Source organism: Apium graveolens, chromosome 4, assembly GCF_009905375.1.
Source record: "Apium graveolens cultivar Ventura chromosome 4, ASM990537v1, whole genome shotgun sequence".
NCBI classification, from domain to species: domain Eukaryota; kingdom Viridiplantae; phylum Streptophyta; class Magnoliopsida; order Apiales; family Apiaceae; genus Apium; species Apium graveolens.
The window spans coordinates 14,046,016-14,064,640 of NC_133650.1; the positions used below are offsets into that span (position 1 = coordinate 14,046,016).

An 18,625-nucleotide genomic window follows, 5' to 3' on the forward strand; every position below is an offset into this window, starting at 1 on the left:
TCTCGGTTTTTCCCCCTTACCAAAACCGTTTCCCCCCTCTCTCTCATTCTCTCCTCTCTTTCCTCTCTTCTCTCTCCTCTCTTTCCTCTCTTCTCTCAGTCTCTCTTCTCTCTCATCTCTCACTGTCTCTCTTCTCAATCACTCTCTCTAAACCTAATTATACCCCTATTTGTACAAACCTTTAATTAAACTCAATTAATTCCTAAATCGAGCTCGATTTCTGCTAAATAAACTTGAAAGAAGTTGGGTCTACTCAATTTATGTGAGAAAAGTAAGTTTATTTCGAATTTATTTTCAAATTTTATCTTTTTATTTTATTAGAGTTTTGTTGTAGTGATGTGTAATTGAATTATGATGTTTGTGATTGTTGGTTAGTTTTCGAAATTTGGGGGAATTCTTGAGGTTTAATTACAATTATTTTTTGTTCTGTTTTATTTTTTCAGGTTTTATCATGCCTATGATAACTACTTGACACGTGCTTTTCTGGTTAGTTAAATTTTAAAATTTTTTTCTGTTATACTTTAATGTTGAAGATAATATTGCTTAAAAAAGTCAATTACTTTTTTCTTACCGGGCTTCTTTGATAAATATCCTGCTTTCCTTACCGGATTCTTCTTATTTACATGGTAAACTTTTTTTGACTGATTTATTAATTTTTTATTCATGATTTATTTTTTGTATTAGTGACATGAGATTCAGGGTTATGTTTCTGTAGCTACATGAGTGTACGAGTGATTAAATCATTTCCTTAAAGGGTTTAAAATTCCATGATAGTCTGGTTTAGTTTCACTTCTACCATTCCCTTAAGTAATAGTCTCTACCATTCCCTTAAGTAATAGTCTCTGAAGAGGGAATTATATATGCAACTTAGCCATAGTGATAAGGTTTCATGTTGAAAAAATTAATAAACTTCACGACAATAACTAGTGTTCATGTTTAAAGGTTTGTTGTTTCCAAGTATGATGCTTTGTTATGGCATCATGATTAAAGCATGTACTGTATTTCTCTGGCCTTACTAATTAGTACATAAATTATTTACAAGTATTTCCTAAATGTCATTTTTAACATCCTCAACAAGAAGGTCTACAAGTATTTTCTGTATCCATAGTAAGTTATCTGGGATAACGTAGTTGGTTTTTTGCCATATGAATTCTTTAAAGACTTCAAATTTCATAGATAAAGTATCTGTTGGTATAATATCATCAATTTTATGAATATCTATAAGTGTAAACTATTTCACATCACGACATTCATGTCTTCATATTTAACAAATTTTGCAGAGTATCATCACGACATTCATGTCTCAGTCACCACCAGTAATATATTGTCTTCTTGTCTGCTTTTTCTTTCGAACTGCATATTCTATTGATGTTAGTCACTTATCCTGCTTTAATTTACTTATTTTACACATAGGAGCCTTGTAGATACTTGGCCACAAGAAGTGTATAATTCTAATTACGTCAAATATTTCATAAATCATAAAAAGATTTTTGTGTTGGTCTCTTTATTCGCTGTTAAATCCCCAAAATAAGCATATGTAATTGTCACATTACACAACACACACCCCCAGCCCCTTGGACCCTAACAACTGCAAAAACCAAAATCTTCACTTTGCTCAGCACTATCACTACAACATCATAATATGCAGATGCAATGTGACGCCCTCCAAACCCGGGTCAGAAGTTTGGGGTCCACACACGCACTGTTTACAACCTGCTTATAACAATAATAAAGATAATAATAATATATATACAATGACCCTACTTACCAATTACCACGGATCGCAACAGGTTAAAGTATGCACACAAGCCAAACACACTAATATATTACAAACCGTTCAAATCCCAACTATTCCAAACTCAAACTGAATATTAAACATATTACAAACTTTTACAAATTTACATTATTCCAAAAGAAGCCTACTAGCTCAGCTTTAACAGCCTTAATCCCTAGCTCTCACACTGGACTGGGGATCCTTGCTACCAACTGGTTACTTTTTAACTGGAAAGAGTATAAACAATATCGCACAAATGAGCTAACTAGCTCAGCAAGTCACAATGACAAAACTGAGAATAATGATCATCAAGTGAACATGGTTATGTTATCAAGTGAACAATGGATTATGATTTAGAATTGGATATTATACTTTCAATTTAAAAACCAGGGTTAGGCTGCTGATCAGTCACGCACTAACCCCGAGCAAAGCACACATCATTGCTCTAACTACTGGATCCAAGGCACACATTGGCCTAACTTGACCATTATATGGTCCGACCATGAATCTAGTCTACAATTTTATAAAAACAATCCAATTCTAACATAACAATAAAATTAAACAATATTAAACAATAATCAAAATCATTAACAACAGTGAGTGTTTAACAATGAAAGGGTTTCAACCCTTGTGTGGATCAACAAAGTACTTTCAAGGCTTGGATGTTGGGTAATGAAAGAATTGGATAACAAAGGAATCAACATTTCAGAGTTTCCAAAGTTTTGGGCTTTCAACGCATAGGATACAATGGTTGAGTATACAAGTAATTCAGTTCAGTGTTTGGGATTTTGTTTGCATGTAATTGTGGAGTAGTATCGTATACTTGAGATTCGTGTTTGGGTACACAACAATCAATGGTCTAGAAAGAATAAGGTTTATGGCTCAAGAACAATAACTGGAATCAGGGTTGGGTTTCAGTGCTTCAAAGCACTTGCAATATCAACAAGACTATCAAGTACTACAGTATATCAAGAAAGTTCAGAACACTTGCCTGGTGTTAGCTTACTACACAGCACTCGCTTCCAATCACAATCGTCTTACTCCTCAACTACCTGTTTCCCTTTCCTCCGTCTTGCCTCTTCTGCTCACATATTATAAGCATCTATCAATCCTCAACTCATAGGATTCTATTCAACATATACTTCTATCTACCCTTCGTTTTACCCAAATCCAATTAACGGATTGAAAGTTATGCAATAATCAAGTAAACACCGAATGTATAGACCGATAGTCAATCAACAAGTCACATATAACACATAATACATCACATAATCAATGACAAATCATTTATGAAGAAGTCTCGGGTTATAAATAGGCTTTCGGGTATTTAAAATGATTTTTAAAATATTTTTCGGAATTAAAACGGGTCGTTGGATCAATTTCGGGTTAATAAACAGGGTTCGGTTGGCCAATTCTGGCTCCGAAATAATTTTAGAATAATTATCGAGCCTTGATAATAATTTAGAATAATATTTTAAAGCTCGAAACTATTTTTCAGAATTTTTAAATCATTTTTAAATAATTAAATCTAATTAAATAATTAATTAGAATCAATTAATAATTAATTCAATGAATTAATCAATTAATTTTCGAATTAATTGAACAATTAATCAATTAAAAATTAACTAAAATTAATTAACTAATTAATTCAGATTTATTTTTGAATTAAAAATAATTTTCGGAATTAAAATACTAATTTTTTTAGAATTTTCAGAAATTAAAAATGAATTTTTATAATAAAAATAAATATGAAATATGATTTTTAAACATTTTATAAACAGGAATCCTATTTTTGAAAACTTTGCAAACTACAGGGACTAAACTTCACCATCTTCAAAACTACAGGGACTAAACTGCAATTTTGCAGTTCCAGTCGCCGGAAAATCGGGGGTGGCCGCAGAAGATGATCCCGGCGTCCTCACCCCACCAACACCTCCAGATCAACACTACACAACACCAGGAACTTGTTCATGCAATCAAAACATTCTAATCATCCCTGTTCTGGCCGGAAATTGGCCAAGAACATTGTCGGTTTCCGGCGAACATCGTAAATCTTTAAAATACAACTCCCTTCGATTCAAGCATCCTCTGTTAACGAGCTATATATCAATCGATTGCAAATTTCATAAGGAACACAACCCTCTATAAATCAACAGCTAATAACCCCCGAATCAAAAACCCCCAAATTTCAATTGAAAACATTCATACGGCTTATAAATCCTAATTTTGAAATTCGAAAATTAAACCCACTTTTGAGCATTTATTGAACTCCAAATCAGACGTATGACATATGAAAATCATCAGAAAAACAAGCTCTACAACATGCAATCATCAAATCATACAAACAATCATCCGAACAAAAATTCATATTTTTAATAAAATAAATTCGAAAATAAATAAATTTTCAGAAAATAAACCTTTGATTCTGCAGGTATATGGATTACAGATTCTGATAGAGCTTTTCAAGACCTTCAAATCCAGTACTCGAGCTTTTCAAACAAAGATCAATAACATCTTCAAAAGTTGATTTGATTCTTGGAACAGTTTATGAATATATGATTTTTCTCTGTAAAATTATATATTTATCTGTCTGCAAATGATTTTGATACAAAATAAAATACGGTAAAAGGCTATTTATATTTACGGAAAATTAGTATCCCGTTGGATCATTCCGGATATAAAACGGTACGTTTATTTGTAAAAACTGATCCAAACGGTATCGGTTTTCAAAATAATTATCCAAATCAGTACAATTTGTGATGCAGTCTTGGTCTCATCGCATGGTTACGCGTACTACGAAGTAATAAATGGGATAGTTTAATAAAAAGCTCCCGTTTATTGAAAATACGGGTTTTTATTGATTTACCGAAACGAATACTATATTGAAAATATTGCGTCGGGACCCGCGCAGAACAAACCGTACGACGGATCGAAAAAGTCGAAACATGGAATATGCTCGGAATATTACAATTAGGTTAGGCAGGAGTTCTCGGAAGAGTTTTGGGTTCGAAAAACGTAACAACGGGTGACGTCGGTTGGTTCCCGTTTTTATAAAATAGATTTTAATTACCCGGAAAAAGATTTTAGAAATTTCATATGATTCTTATAAATTCATAAATCAACATAAAAATAATTCGGAAGATATGACAATTATTTATATTTTATTTTGGACATATAAAATTTAAAATACTCAATTAATATTATTTTTGAATATCCAAGTACAGATAACACTTAACAATTAACTCATAGAATAGATACTGAACACACATAATAATTATTTAATATCAAAAATAATTACACGATATATCCCGGATATTACATCCTTCCCCCTTAAAAGGATTTTGTCCTCAGAATCTCCTAAGAAAATAAATGAGGGTATTTTTCTCTCATATCACTTTCTAATTCCCAGGTTGACTCTTCAACCTTTGGGTTTCTCCATAATACTCTTACTAACTGTACCACTTTATTTCTCAATATTTTTCTCTCTCCTCTAGAATCTCTATCGGACTCTCTACATATGACAAATCTGCCTGAAGCTTTATTGGCTCAATAATACCAAGCTTCCTTCTTCAAATTCCATGTCTTTCTTTGACTGGTCTGCATATTTCCTCTGACGATCTTGTGCGGCTATTAATCTTTTCTAGATAATTTCAACAACTTCCTTTGTCTGTTGTACTAGTTCGGGTCCAATTATCTCGCGTTCTCCTACTTCGTCCTAATATAATGGAGATCTACATTTACGTCCATAAAGTGCTTCATAGGGTGGCATCCTAATACTGGCATGATAACTGTTGTTATAAGCAAACTCTACCAGAGGTAAATGTTCGTCCCAACTTCCTTTGAAATCAATAGCACAAACATGTAACATGTCCTTGATTGTCTGGATCGTTCTTTCACTTTGGCCATCCGTCTGGGGGTGATAGGCCGTACTCATATTCAGTCTTGTTAGCAAACATTCTTGAAAACTCTTCCAAAATCTTGAATTAAACCTTGGATCTCGATCAGATACAATAGACACAAGAACTCCATGACGAACTACGATTTCCTTCAGGTACATATGGACTAATTTGTCGAGTGAAAATCTTTCGTTTATAGGCAGAAAATTAGCTGACTTGGTAAGTCTATCCACTATAACCCAAATGGCATCATGATTAGCCCTTGTCCTTGGTAATCCAACTATGAAATCCATGGTAATATGTTCCCACTTCCACTCTGGAATCTCCAATGGCTGTAACAATCCACTTGGTCTCTGATGCTCTGCTTTAACTCTCTGACAGGTATAACATTTGCTAATCCATTCCGCAATTTCCCTCTTCATGTCTGGCCACCAATAATTCTTCTTTAAATCTCTGTACATTTTGGTACTCCCTGGATGGATGGAATATCTTGAACTATGTGCTTCTTGTAAAATTTCATTCTTTAACTCCGTCACCGGTGGAATCCAAATTCTAGATGAAAACCTCAGAATACCTTGGTCATCTTTCTGCGTGCATAACTCTTCCCCTACCAAACGATTTATATCTTGATCCATTACATCTTCCTGATATTTCTTTATTTTCTCTAATAATTCCGGTTGGAAAATCATACTGTACACTTTTACTTCCTCAGGCTTGCAAACTCTAATTTCCAATTCCAATTTCTGAAATTCCTTATATATCTCTTCAGGTACGGACAACACATTTAACCTTTCCTTCCGACTTAACGCGTCTGCCACCACGTTCGCCTTACCGGGATGATAATTAATCGAACAATCATAATCCTTGATCAATTCTAACCATCTCCTTTGCCTCATATTAAGTTCCTTTTGTGTGAATATGTACTTTAAGCTTTTGTGATCCGTGAAAATCTCACACTTTACTCCATACAAATAATGTCTCCAAATCTTCAAAGCAAACACTATGGCTGCTAGTTCCAAATCATGAGTAGGATACTTTTGTTCGTGTGGTTTTAATTGCCTTGACGTATACGCAATCACTTTTTCGTGTTGCATTAAAACACATCCTAGTCCTTTGTGAGAGGCATCGCTATAAATTACAAAATTCCCTTGATCGTCTGGAAGTGACAAAACAGGTGTCGTGATTAATCTCCGCTTCAACTCCTGAAAACTTTCTTCGCACTTGTCGTTCCACATAAACTTTTCATTCTTTCGTGTAAGCTTTGTCAATGGTGTTACAATCCTTGAAAAATTCTGAACGAATCGTCGATAATATCCCGCCAATCCCAAGAAACTTCTTACCTCAGTGGGTGTTCTCGGTCTCTCCCAATTCGTAATTGCCTCGATCTTTGTCGGGTCCACTTTGATCCCTTCGTTACTGATTATGTGTCCTAGGAATTGAACTTCATGTAGCCAAAACTTACCCTTCGAGAATTTAGCATATAACTTCTTTTTTCCTTTAAATCTCCAAAGCTGTCCTTAAATATTCCGCATGATCCTCTTCTGTCTTTGAATAGATCAAAATATCGTCTATAAACACAATAATGAACTTGTCCAAGTATTCCTTGAAAATTCTGTTCATCAGGTCCATAAATGCTGTCGGGGCGTTGGTCAATCCAAAAGACATTACTAGAAATTCATAATGTCCATACCTTGTTCGAAAAGCTGTCTTTGGTATATCTTCTGGTTTGATCTTCAGTTGATGATATCCCGATCTTAAATCGATCTTGGAAAAATACTTGGCTCCCTTCAACTGGTCGAACAGATCATCGATTCTGGGTAACGGATACTTATTCTTGATTGTAAGCTTATTGAGCTCCCTGTAATCGATACATAGTCTCATGCTTCCATCTTTCTTCTTAACAAATAATACCGGGGCTCCCCACGGGGACACACTGGGTCTGATTACTCCTTTATTTAACAACTCTTGCAATTGCTTCGCTAATTCTTTCATTTCGACGGGCGCCATTCTATACGGGGCCTTGGATACTGGTTCTGTTCCAGGTGCTAAGTCGATCGCAAATTCAATTTCTCTATCTGGAGGAAGTCCTGGTAATTCGTCAGGAAACACGTCTGGAAATTCATTTACAACTGGAATATTTTCAAGTTTTGCTGGCTCCTGACTTCTGTCGATCACATATGCCATGAAATGCTCACATCCTCGTCGTAGTAACTTCTTGGCTTGAATCATCGTTAAGAACTTCTTTACTTGTTTCTGACCTTTGAACGTTACTATTCTTTCGTCTGGCGTTTTCACCATTACTTTCTTATTTCGACAATCTATCTGAGCATCATGCTTAGATAACCAATCCATCCCTAATATAACATCAAATTCTCCAAACTTAAATGGTATCAAATCTACACTAAATTTACTACCAGAGATCTCAATCTCACAATTCCCACAAACTTGATTAACAGTTACACGTTCTTGGTTTGCTAATTCCACAGTCATTATTTCATTTAAACACTCAACTGGACAATTTAACTTACTAACAAAATCTTGTGAAACAAACGAGCGAGTTGCTCCCGAATCTATTAACACTTGGGCACATAAAGAATTCACATTAAGCATACCTGCCACGACATCCGTATCCTGGATCGCATCCTTCACCGACATGTCAAAAACTCTAGCCCTTAGAGTCTCATTCACTGTTGGAGTAGATCCCATAATACTCAATGCATTACTGACTGGGGCTGGTGTCTTGCAATCCCTGGCCATATGTCCTGGCTTCCCACATTTAAAGCATGTAAATCCAATGGCTGGAACCTTCACTGCTGGATTCCGGATAGGCTGATCCTTATTTGCTGGCTCTCTTGCTGGCTGATTTCGGCACTCCCTCGAATAGTGCCCTTTCTGATTGCATTTGAAACATACCATATTCAACTTATTACAAACTCCTCCATGCTTCTTCCCACATACTTGACAATCCGGAAAAGTTAGTCTCAACTGACTTGACTGATTTGTATTAACTGGACGGTTGCTCTGGCCTCCGTCTCCTGCATTTTGTCTCCTAAAATTAAAAATTCTCCCTGGCTGAAACTTACCCTTCTTAAAATTTGGAAACTTTCCTGTTTGTGGCTGACCCTCACTTCCCTCAACTTTCCTTTTCTTGCTTTCCTTTTCCTTCTGGAACATCTCACTCTCTATCTCTGCGATCATAGCCTTCTGTACTACTCCTGCATAGGTATCCAATTCAAAAATGGCTACCTTCCCTCTGATCCATGGTTTCAAACCTTGCTGAAATCTTTTAGCTTTCTTCCTGTCAGTATCCATATACGACGGTATATACCTTGACAATTCCTCAAACTTACCCTCACAATTTGTTATCGACATGTTTCCTTGCTTTAACTCTAAAAACTTCAGCTCCATTTGATACTGAACAAACTGAGGAAAATACTTTTCTAAAAACAATTCCTTAAACCTTTCCCAAGTAATAACATCTGTACCTTCCAATATCTTCACCATCTCCCACCAATAGGTGGCCTCATTCTTCAGATAGTAACTTGCAAACTCAACCTTCTGTTCTTCCTTTACTTTCACTAAGACAAATGCCTTCTCTATTTCCTTTAACCAAACATTTGCTTCAATTGGCTCTAAGGAACCCTTGAATTCTGGTGGGTTTACTGCCTGAAAAGTTTTAAAAGTTACCTGGGGGTTGGTCTGTCTATATATTGTTGTTGTGCCAGGTGAACTGTTTGTTGGGCCAAGATTTGAAGAATCTGGGCTATTGCTTGGTCCATGGGTCCTGGGTTCATATTCGGGTTTGTATCATTTTGGTTGTTATTGTTGGTTTCTTCATTCTGGGTATTGGTGCGGGTATTTCTTCTGGGAGGCATTTTCTGTAAAGAATCAATCAACTTATTTAGCTTTTGAATCAATCTTTTGCATAAAAGAAGAGTTTTGCAAAACAGAAATATTTCTTTTTGAAAACAGTTGTAACTAAATAAATTGCATGTTTCTTTACAGAATATAAACAGTTATGGAAAACAGGGTACATGGTATCACAGGGGTATAATGGGTGCAATAAATAAGGTAAGGTAAAACAGGTGTAATAAAGTAAATAACAGTGCTGGAAAGGAAAAAGGTACTGATATATATAGATCAAAAGTTTTAGGTAGTACAAGCGTAAAGACGCTTCGGAAGTAAAAGCAAAAAGGGTACAACAACCTACTCACTAGTCAGCATAGCTAGTCTATAAATACAACTCAAAAGTCTACTGATACACACTACACACTACTGTACATACTACATAACTATAACAACACTGCTCAGAATCTCCATCTCTGAATCTCTAACTCAACTCCAAGGAAACTCTGGTCCTGCCAGCCTCTCAAAGTCCTCCATCACCTCAGTAGCCCAGCCCATCAGTGCATCAAGGCCTCTGCCAGGTAGTGTAGCTCCATGTAGCCTAGCCTCAAGATCCCTCCGTGTCACATGAATCTCCTCTCGAAGCTCCCTCACACCACGATCAACATCTGTAGTCCTGATGATATGCTGTAGCTCTCTAATCTGAGCCAACAAGGTATCACGCTCCAATAGAAGAGCCTCATAACGGTAATAAGGAACTGGGGGCAATGTAGACTGGAATGGGGCTCACAACTGAATGCCTAGTGGAATCTGAATCAGCTGGTGGGGGTTCTCTAATAGGTGGCCTCACGCCTGGAGGTGGAATAGCCTGCAATGATACGGGCTGCAACACAGGTGGAGGTAATATAGCGAACACTGGTGGAACAACAGGACGTGGATCCGAAGACGGCACTCCAACTAAAGGCTCTGAGTGATCAGCTGATACGGGGATAAAAGAGTCGGTCATCGCTACTATCAGAAATCATATCGCAATATAAGAATCTTGAACCACGACGCGAATAACACTAATACCTGATATACCGAAGCACTCAACCTCTCAACGTTCTATCTTTCTATTCCTTACTTCTAATCATAACCCTCTACCCATTCCCGTCAACCTAGGCTTGTGTCAGTGACTTATAACCTGTAGCTCTGATACCAAACCTGTGACGCCCTCAAAACCCGGGTCAGAAGTTTGGGGTCCACACACGCACTGTTTACAACCTGCTTATAACAATAATAAAGATAATAATAATATATATAGTGACCCTACTTACCAACTACCACGAATCGCAACAGGTTAAAGTATGCACACAAGCCAAACACACTAATATATTACAAACCGTTCAAATCCCAACTATTCCAAACTCAAACTGAATATTAAACATATTACAAACTTTTACAAATTTACATTATTCCAAAAGAAGCCTACTAGCTCAGCTTTTACATCCTTAATCCCTAGCTCTCGCACTGAACTGGGGATCCTTGCTACCAACTGGTTCCTTTTTAACTGGAAAGAGTATAAACAACATCGCACAAATGAGCTAACTAGCTCAGCAAGTCACAATGACCAAACAAAGAATAATGATCATCAAGTGAACATGGTTATGTTATCAAGTGAACAATGGATTATGATTTAAAATTGGATATTATACTTTTAATTTAAAAACCAGGGTTAGGCTGCTGATCAGTCACGCACTAACCCCGAGCAAAGCACACAGCATTGCTCTAACTACTGGATCCAAGGCACACATTGGCCTAACTTGACCATTATATGGTCCGACCACGAATCTGGTCCACAATTTTATAAAAACAATCCACTTATAACATAATAACAAAAGTAAACAATATTAAACAATAATCAGAATCATTAACAACAGTGAGTGTTTAACAATGAAAGGGTTTCAACCCTTGTGTGGATCAACAAAGTACTTTCAAGGCTTGGATGTTGGGTAATGAAAGAATTGGATAACAAAGGAATCAACATTTCAGAGTTTCCAAAGTTTTGGGCTTTCAACGCATAGGATACAATGGTTGAGTATACAAGTAATTCAGTTCAGTGTTTGGGATTTTGTTTGCATGTAATTGTGGAGTAGTATCGTATGCTTGAGATTCGTGTTTGGGTACACAACAATTAATGGTCTAGAAAGAATAAGGTTTATGGCTCAAGAATAATAACTGGAATCAGGGTTGGGTTTCAGTGCTTCAAAGCACTTGCAATATCAACAAGACTATCAAGTACCGCAATATCTCGAGAAAGTTCAGAACACTTGCCTGGTGTTAGCTTACTACACAACACTCGCTTCCAATCATAATCGTCTTACTCCTCAACTACCTGTTTCCCTTTCCTACGTCTTGCCTCTTCTGCTCACATATTATAAGCATCTATCAATCATCAACTCATAGGATTCTATTCAACATATACTTCTATCTACCCTTCGTTTTACCCAAATCCGATTAACGGATTGAAAGTTATGCAATAATCAAGTAAACACCGAATGTATAGACCGATAGTCAATCAACAAGTCACATATAACACATAATACATCACATAATCAATGACAAATCATTTATGAAAAAGTCTCGGGTTATAAATAGGCTTTCGGGTATTTAAAATGATTTTTAAAACATTTTTCAGAATTAAAACGGGTCGTTGCATCAATTTCGGGTTAATAAACAGGGTTCGGTTGGCCAATTCTGGCTCCGAAATAATTTTAGAATAATTATCGAGCCTTGATAATAATTTAGAATAATATTTTAAAGCTCGAAACTATTTTTCGGAATTTTTAAATTATTTTTAAATAATTAAATCTAAATAATTAATTAATTAGAATCAATTAATAATTAATTAAATCAATTAATTTTCGAATTAATTGACCAATTAATCAATTAAAAATTAACTGAAATTAATTAACTAATTAATTCAGATTTATTTTTGAATTAAAAATAATTTTCGGAATTAAAATACTAATTTTTTAGAATTTTCAGAAATTAAAAATGAATTTTTATAATAAAAATAAATAGGAAATATGATTTTTAAACATTTTATAAACAGGAATCCTATTTTTGAAAACTTTGCAAACTACAGGGACTAAACTTCACCATCTTCAAAACTACAGGGACTACACTGCAATTTTGCAGTTCCAGTCGCCGGAAAATCGGGGGTGGCCCGAGAAGACGATCTCGGCGTCCTCACCCCACCAACACCTCCAGATCAACACTACACAACACCAGGAACTTGTTCATGCAATCAAAACATTCTAATCATCCCTGTTCTGGCCGGAAATTGGCCAAAAACATCACCAGTTTCCGGCGAACATCATAAATCTTTAAAACACAACTCCCTTCGATTCAAGCATCCTCTGTTAACGAGCTATATATCAATCGATTGCAAATTTCAGAAGGAACACAACCCACTATAAATCAACAGCTAATAACCCCAGAATCAAAAACCCCAAAATTTCAATTGAAAACATTCATACGGGTTATAAACCCTAATTTTGAAATTTGAAAATTAAACCCACTTTTGAGCATGTTATTTAACTCCAAATCAAACATATGACATATGAAAATCATCAGGAAAACAAGCTCTACAACATGCAATCATCAAATCATACAAACAATCATCCGAACAAAAATTCATATTTTTAATAAAATAAATTAATTTTCAGAAAATAAACCTTTGATTCTGCAGGTATATGGATTACAGATTCTGATAGAGCTTTTCAAGACCTTCAAATCCAGTACTCGAGCTTTTCAAACAAAGATCTTCAAAAGTTGATTTGATTCTTGGAACAGTTTATGAATATATGATTTTTCTCTGTAAAATTATATATTTATCTGTCTGCAAATGATTTTGATACGAAATAAAATACGGTAAAAGGCTATTTATATTTACGGAAAATTAGTATCCCGTTGGATCATTCCGGATATAAAACGGTACATTTATTTGTAAAAACTGATCCAAACGGTATCGGTTTTCGGGATAATTATCCAAATCAGTACAATTTGTACTGCGGTCTTGGTCTCAGCGTCTGGTTACGCGTACTACGAAGTGATAATTGGGATAGTTTAATAAAAAGCTCCCGTTTATCGAAAATACGGGTTTTTATTGATTTACTGAAATGAATATTGTATCGAAAATATTGCGCCGGGACCCGCGCAGAACAAACCGTACGACGGATCGAAAAAGTCGAAACATGGAATATGCTCAGAATATTATAATTAGGTTAGCAAGGAGTTCTCGGAAGAGTTTCGGGTTCCAAAAACGTAACAACGGGTGACGTCGGTTGGTTCCCGTTTTTATAAAATAGATTTTAATTACCCGGAAAAAGATTTTAGAAATTTCATATGATTCTTATAAATCCATAAATCAACATAAAAATAATTAGGAAGGTATGACAATTATTTTTATTTTATTTTGGACATATAAAAATTAAAATACTCAATTAATATTATTTTTGAATATCCAAGTACAGATAACACTTAACAATTAACTCATAGAATAAATACTGAACACACATAATAATTATTTAATATCAAAAATAATTACACGATATATCCCGGATATTATATCCTTCCCCCCTTAAAAGGATTCTGTTCTCAGTATCTCCTAAGAAAATAGATGAGGGTACTTTCCTCTTATATCACTTTCTAATTCTCAGGTTGACTCTTCAACCTTTGGGTTTCTCCATAATACTCTTACTAACTTTACCACTTTATTTCTCAATACTTTATCTCTCTCCTCTAGAATGTCTATCGGACTCTCTATATATGACAAATCTGCCTGAAGCTCTATTAGCTCATATTCTATTACATGCCTGGAGTCTGGATTTTATTTCTTAATCATTGATTCGTGAAAGACATGGTGAATGTGCTCCATGTGCGGTGGTAACGCCAACTCATAAGCTATTTTTCCAACGCGCTTTAAAATCTCAAAAGGTCCGACATATCGTGGGCTTAGCTTCCCTTTCTTCCCAAACCTCGTTAGTCCTTTCCACTGTGATACTTTCAATAATGCCAAGCTTCCTTCTTCAAATTCCATGTATTTCCTTGACTGGTCTGCATATTTCCTCTAACGATCTTATGTGGCTATTAATCTTTTCTGGATAAGTTCAACAACTTCCTTTGTCTGCTGTACTAGTTCAGGTCCAAGTATCTTGCGTTCTCCTACTTCGTCCCAATATAATGGAGATCTACATTTACGTCCATAAAGGGCTTCATAGGGTGGCATCCTAATGCTGGCATGATAACTGTTGTTATAAGCAAACTCTACCAGAGGTAAATGTTCGTCCCAACTTCCTTTGAAATCAATAGCACAAACACGTAACATGTCCTCGATTGTCTGGATCGTTCTTTCACTTTGACCATCCGTCTGGGGGTGATAGGCTGTACTCATATTCAGTCTTGTTCCCAAACATTCTTGAAAAATCTTCCAAAATCTTGAATTAAACCTTGGATCTCGATCAGATACAATAGACACATGAACTCCATGACGAACTACGATTTCCTTCAGGTACATATGGACTAATTTGTCGAGTGAAAATCTTTCGTTTATAAGCAGAAAATGAGCTAACTTGGTAAGTCTATCCACTATAACCCAAATGACATCATGATTAGCCCTTGTCCTTGGTAATCCAACTATAAAATCCATGGTAATATGTTCCCACTTCCACTCTGGAATCTCCAATGGCTGTAACAATCCACTTGGTCTCTGATGCTCTGCTTTAACTCTCTGACCGGTATAACATTTGCTAATCCATTCCGCAATTTCCCTCTTCATGTCTAGCCACCAATAATTCTTCTTTAAATTTCTGTACATTTTGGTACTCCCTGGATGGATGAAATATCTTGAACTATGTGCTTCTTGTAAAATTTCATTCTTTAACTCCATCACCGGTGGAATCCAAATTCTAGATGAAAACCTCAGAATACCTTGGTCATCTTTCTGCGTGCATAACTCTTCCCCTACCAAACGATTTATATCTTGATCCATTACATCTTCCTGATATTTCTTTATTTTCTCTAATAATTCCGGTTGGAAAATCATACTGTACACTTTTACTTCCTCAGGCTTGCAAACTCTAATTTCCAATTCCAATTTCTGAAATTCCTTATATATATCTTCAGGTACGGACAACACATTTAACCTTTCCTTCCGACTTAACGCGTCTGCCACCACGTTCGTCTTACCGGGATGATAATTAATCGAACAATCATAATCCTTGATCAACTCTAACCATCTCCTTTGCCTCATATTAAGTTCCTTTTGTGTGAATATGTACTTTAAGCTTTTGTGATCCGTCAAAATCTTACACTTTTCTCCATACAAATAATGTCTCCAAATCTTCAAAGCAAACACTATGGCTGCTAGTTCCAAATCATGAGTAGGATACTTTTGTTCGTGTGGTTTCAATTGCCTTGACGCATACGCAATCACCTTTTCGTGCTGTATTAAAACACATCCTAGTCCTTTGTGAGAAGCATCGCTATAAATTACGAAATTCCCTTGATCGTCTGGAAGTGACAAAACAGGTGCCGTGATTAATCTCCGCTTCAACTCCTGAAAAATTTCTTCGCACTTGTCGTTCCATATAAACTTTTCATTCTTTCGTGTAAGCTTTGTCAATGGTGTTACAATCCTTGAGAAATTCTGAACGAATCGTCGATAATATCTCGCCAATCCTAAGAAACTTCTTACCTCAGTGGGTGTTCTCGGTCTCTCCCAATTCGTAGTTGCCTCGATCTTTGCCGGGTCCACTTTGATCCCTTCGTTACTGATTATGTGTCCTAGGAATTGAACTTCCTGTAGCCAAAACTCACACTTCGAGAATTTAGCATATAACTTCTTTTTCCTTAAAATCTCCAAAGCTGTCCTTAAATGTTCCGTTTGATCCTCTTCTGTCTTTGAATAGATCAAAATATCTTCTATAAACACAATAATGAACTTGTCCAAATATTCCTTGAAAATTCTGTTCATCATGTCCATAAATGCTGCCGGGGCGTTGGTCAATCCAAAAGACATTACTACAAATTCATAATGTTCATACCTTGTTCGAAAAGCTGTCTTTGGTATATCTTCTGGTTTGATCTTCAATTGATGATATCCCGATCTTAAATCGATCTTGGAGAAATATTTGGCTCCCTTCAACTGGTCGAACAGATCATCGATTCTGGGTAACGGATACTTATTCATTGTAAGCTTATTGAGCTCCCTGTAATCGATACATAGTGTCATGCTTCCATCTTTCTTCTTAACAAATAATACCGGGGCTCCCCACGGGGACACACTGGGTCTGATTACTCCTTTCTCTAACAGCTCTTGCAATTGCTTCGCTAATTCTTTCATTTTGACGGGCGTCATTCTATACGGGGCCTTGGATACTGGTTCTGTTCCAGGTGCTAAGTCGATCGCAAATTCAATTTCTCTATCTGGAGGAAGTCCTGGTAATTCGTCGGGAAATACGTCTTAAAATTCATTTACAACTGGAATATTTTCAAGTTTTGCTGGCTCCTGACTTCTGTCGATCACATATGCCATGAAATGCTCACATCCTTGTCATAGTAACTTCTTGGCTTGAATCGTCGTTAAGAACTTCTTTACTTGTTTCCGACCTTTGAACGTTACTATTCTTTCGTCTGCCATTTTCACCATTACTTTCTTATTTCAACAATCTATCTGAGCATCATGCTTAGATAACCAATCCATCCCTAATATAACATCAAATTCTCCTAAATTAAATGGTATCAAATCTACACAAAATTTACTACCAGAGATCTCAATCTCACAATTCCCACAAACTTGATTAACAATTACACGTTCTTGGTTTGCAAATTCCACAGTCATTATTTCATTTAAACACTCAACTGGACAATTTAACTTACTAACAAAATCTTGTGAAACAAATGATCGAGTTGCTCCCAAATCTATTAACACTTTGGCACATAAAGAATTCACATTAAGCATACCTGCCATGACATCCGTATCCTGGATCGCATCCTTCACCGACATGTCAAAAACTCTAGCCCTTGGAGTCTCATTCACTGTTGGGGTAGATCCCATAATCCTCAATGCATTACTGACTGGGGCTGGTATCTTGCAATCCCTGACCATATGTCCTGGCTTCCCACATTTAAAGCATGTAAATCCAATGGCTGGAACCTTCACTGCTGGATTCCGGATAGGCTGATCCTTATTTGCTGGCTCTCTTGCTGGCTGATTTCGGCACTCCCTCGAATAGTACCCTTTCTGATTGCATTTGAAACATACCACATTCAACTTATTACAAACTCCTCCATGCTTCTTCCCATACACTTGACAATCCGGAAAAGTTAGTCTCAACTGACTTGACTGATTTGTATTAACTGGACGATTGCTCTGGCCTCCATCTCCTGCATTCTGTCTCCTAAAATTAAAATTTCTCCCTGGCTGAAACTTACCCTTCTTAAAATTTGGAAACTTCCCTGTTTGTGGCTGACCCTCACTTCCCTCAACTTTCCTTTTCTTGCTTTAATTTTCCTTCTGGAACATCTCACTCTCTGTCTCTGCGATCATAGCCTTCTGTACTACTCCTGCTAGGTATCCAATTCAAAAATGGCTACCTTCCCTCTGATCCATGGTTTCAAACCTTGCTGAAATCTTTTAGCTTTCTTCCTGTCAGTATCCACATACGACGGTACATACCTTGACAATTCCTCAAACTTACCCTCATAATCTGTTACCGACATGTTCCCTTGATTTAACTCTAAAAACTTCAGCTCCATTTGATCCTGAACAAACTGAGGAAAATACTTTTCTAAAAACAATTCCTTAAACCTTTCCCAAGTAATAACATATATACCTTCCAATATCTTCACCATCTCCCACCAATAGGTGGCCTCATTCTTCAGATAGTAACTTGCAAACTCAACCTTCTGTTCTTCCTTTACTTTCACTATGACAAATGCCTTCTCTATTTCCTTTAACCAAACATTTGCTTCAATTGGCTCTAAGGACCCTTGAATTCTGGTGGGTTTACTGCCTGAAAAGTTTTAAAAGTTACCTGGGGGTTGGTCTGTCTTTGTTGTTGTT

At 36.2% G+C, this 18,625-nt stretch overlaps 1 protein-coding gene across 1 annotated transcript in view; it reads left to right on the forward strand.

Annotated features, from left to right (window-relative positions):
* Positions 1-18,625, forward strand: part of LOC141716672 (uncharacterized) — a 28,246-nt gene that overhangs the window by 4,422 nt on the left and 5,199 nt on the right. Inside the window, exon 6 of the mRNA XM_074518866.1 lies at positions 444-486. Within this exon, the coding sequence (XP_074374967.1) occupies positions 444-486 (43 nt within the window). The remainder of the gene's footprint in view (positions 1-443; positions 487-18,625) is intronic.